General features: G+C 48.9%; 1 protein-coding gene across 1 annotated transcript; it reads left to right on the forward strand.

Annotated features, from left to right (window-relative positions):
• Positions 1 to 252: 252 nt before the first annotated feature.
• LOC308359181 (putative olfactory receptor 1F12P) lies at positions 253 to 1,236 on the forward strand (the record flags this gene model as incomplete). The annotated part of the gene is made up of 1 exon (XM_080829959.1): positions 253 to 1,236. Exon 1 carries the CDS (start codon positions 292 to 294, stop codon positions 1,234 to 1,236), a length of 945 nt encoding a protein of 314 aa, XP_080686085.1. The 5' UTR covers positions 253 to 291.
• Between the last annotated feature and the right edge of the window lie 1,217 nt (positions 1,237 to 2,453).

Here is a 2,453-nt window from a genome sequence, read left to right on the forward strand (position 1 = left end):
TAGAGGGATAGCATATGGGGCTTTGCCAGTTCAGGATCAGCAGTATTTTGGCAGTGAAATAATTAAAACCCTGACTTCAGGGTCTGTTGGGGCCTAAAGACTCCCTGGTTGAAGCTTTTCCTTTGGTAGGTGGAGGGCGTTCTTTGGGGTTCATACCAAATGAACAGAGAGATGTGAGTTAGCCAGATGTGAGTTGAGGGGCTGTATGAGGGAAGAAGGGAGGCATGGGTCCAACCCCCTATTCCCTATAGCCTGTGCCTGGTCTGGATCTCCCAGCAGGACCAGCCAATCATGAAGGGAGAAAACCACACAGGCATCTCTGAGTTCATCCTCCTAGGGCTCTCCAGCCAGCCTGAAAGGCAGGAGCTGATCTTTGGGCTCTTCCTTGTCATGTACCTGGTCGGGGCAGCTGGGAACTTGCTCATCATCCTGGCCATTGGCTCAGACTCCCACCTCCACACGCCCATGTACTTCTTCCTCAGCAACCTTTCCCTGGTGGATTTCTGCTTCATCTCTGCCACAGTCCCCAAGATGCTTGTGAACATTCAGACGCAGACTCGGTCCATTTCCTATGGCGGCTGCCTAACTCAGATCTACTTCTGCATTTTGCTTGCCAACATGGACAACTTTCTCCTGACGGCAATGGCTTATGACCGCTACGTGGCCATCTGTCACCCCCTGCACTACTCCACCATGATGAGCCTGCAAATCTGTGCCCTGATGCTAGGGAGCTCCTGGCTCATTGCCAGCCTCCACTCCCTGCTACATACTGTCCTCATGGCTCGGCTGGAGTTCTGTGCCAGCAACGCCATCCCTTACTTCTTTTGTGACCTCATTCCCCTGCTCCAGCTCTCCTGTTCTAACACCCAGCTCAACCAGCTCATGATTCTGCTGGTGGGGGGCTTGATTGTCCTCATCCCCTTTCTTGGCATTCTTGTGTCCTACACCCACATTGTGTCTGCTGTGCTCAAGGTCCCATCTGCCCGAGGCAAACAAAAGGCCTTTTCCACCTGTGGCTCTCACCTCACTGTAGTCCTCCTCTTCTATGGAACCATTACAGGGGTCTACCTGAATCCCTCATCCTCCCACTCAGCTGATAAGGAATCATTGGCTTCAGTGATGTATATGGTGGTCACACCCATGCTGAATCCCTTCATCTACTGCCTGAGGAACAAGGACATGAAGGGAGCACTAAGAAAACTATTTGGAGTGAAGGCTTTATCCTGTGGGCTATGATAGCAAAGACCCCTTTCAGGGTCTTTGTGCTGGGAATGGGATGACCCAGGGGAAGGCTCTACATACAGAAGGCTTAAAGAACACAGACCTCATTGTCTTGGGTTACCATGGCCAGGAAGTTTTCTCATTACTCCATAAATAATTTGCAAGTCCCTTCTTGGGCCCTTGCACAGACTGCTGAGGGGCATAAACTCTCACCTAAAGACAGAATCGCAAAAGCAGATGCAAATTAGCTTTATCTGCAGACCTTCTAGAGAAGGTACAAGAGGAAAAGGTGAACTCATAGGAATCTATGGCCTGTGTTGATAGCCTGTGACAAAGGGATGACCTCTGAGAGCCCCATGCACCCCCAGTTCCTCAAATCCTTAACCCTCATGCATCCCAATTTCTAAACTCCTCTGCTACACCCTCTTCTTCAACCACCATCCCCACATCCTGGGTTGAATCTAGCTCTGGGGACAGACTTGATTGTCCTCAAAGCCATCCCACTCCTGGCCTTGGATGCTGCCAGGTGGGGTTCCAAACTCTAGGTACTTGCATCAGGAATGCAGGCAGCTCAGATAAAATACCATGCCCTTAATGAAGCCACTTCACGTCTCCCCAGGTGAGAGAATTTTCTCTCCCCTGGAATGCCATATAATTCTAATTCTGTTCAACACTTTTCATACCTGGCTCCTCATGATTCATGTTCACCACAACTCCACTCCAAGCAGGATGGTTGGGTCCTTTTTAAATTTCATAAAAGGTCCTGTTCATCATAAGAAAAGCATCCTCAGAAGACTCCATCACAGTGCCAGGTTTAAAATAAGGACTCAATAAAAGTACGCTGTTAATAGATGCTAATGATGACCATGACAATGGCAGCACACACTGCAAAAACAAAACAAAACAAAACAAAAAAACCACTTATGTCCTCTCTCCCCATGATTTATTCTTAACCAATACCTTTTATATCTCCCCTTCCAAGGAAAAAGCTACCAATCCAGCTGGTCAGAACCTAAAGAGTTCAATGGTGCATATTTTATGAAGGTTAGTGTGCCCTTCATCCAGGGATGAAGCCCCCTTCCTTCCAGCCTGCCCCTGGTTAGTCCTCTTCTATTCATGGTCTCCTTGGCATTCCCATTTTGGGCCCAGCCACCTCTCTCTATAATACAACAGGGCTAAGGCACGCAGATCCTGAATTCAGATTTGGGGCTCAGAGTGGGAAGAGGGTAGGC

Source organism: Martes martes, assembly GCF_963455335.1.
Source record: "Martes martes genome assembly, chromosome: 18".
NCBI lineage: Eukaryota > Metazoa > Chordata > Mammalia > Carnivora > Mustelidae > Martes > Martes martes.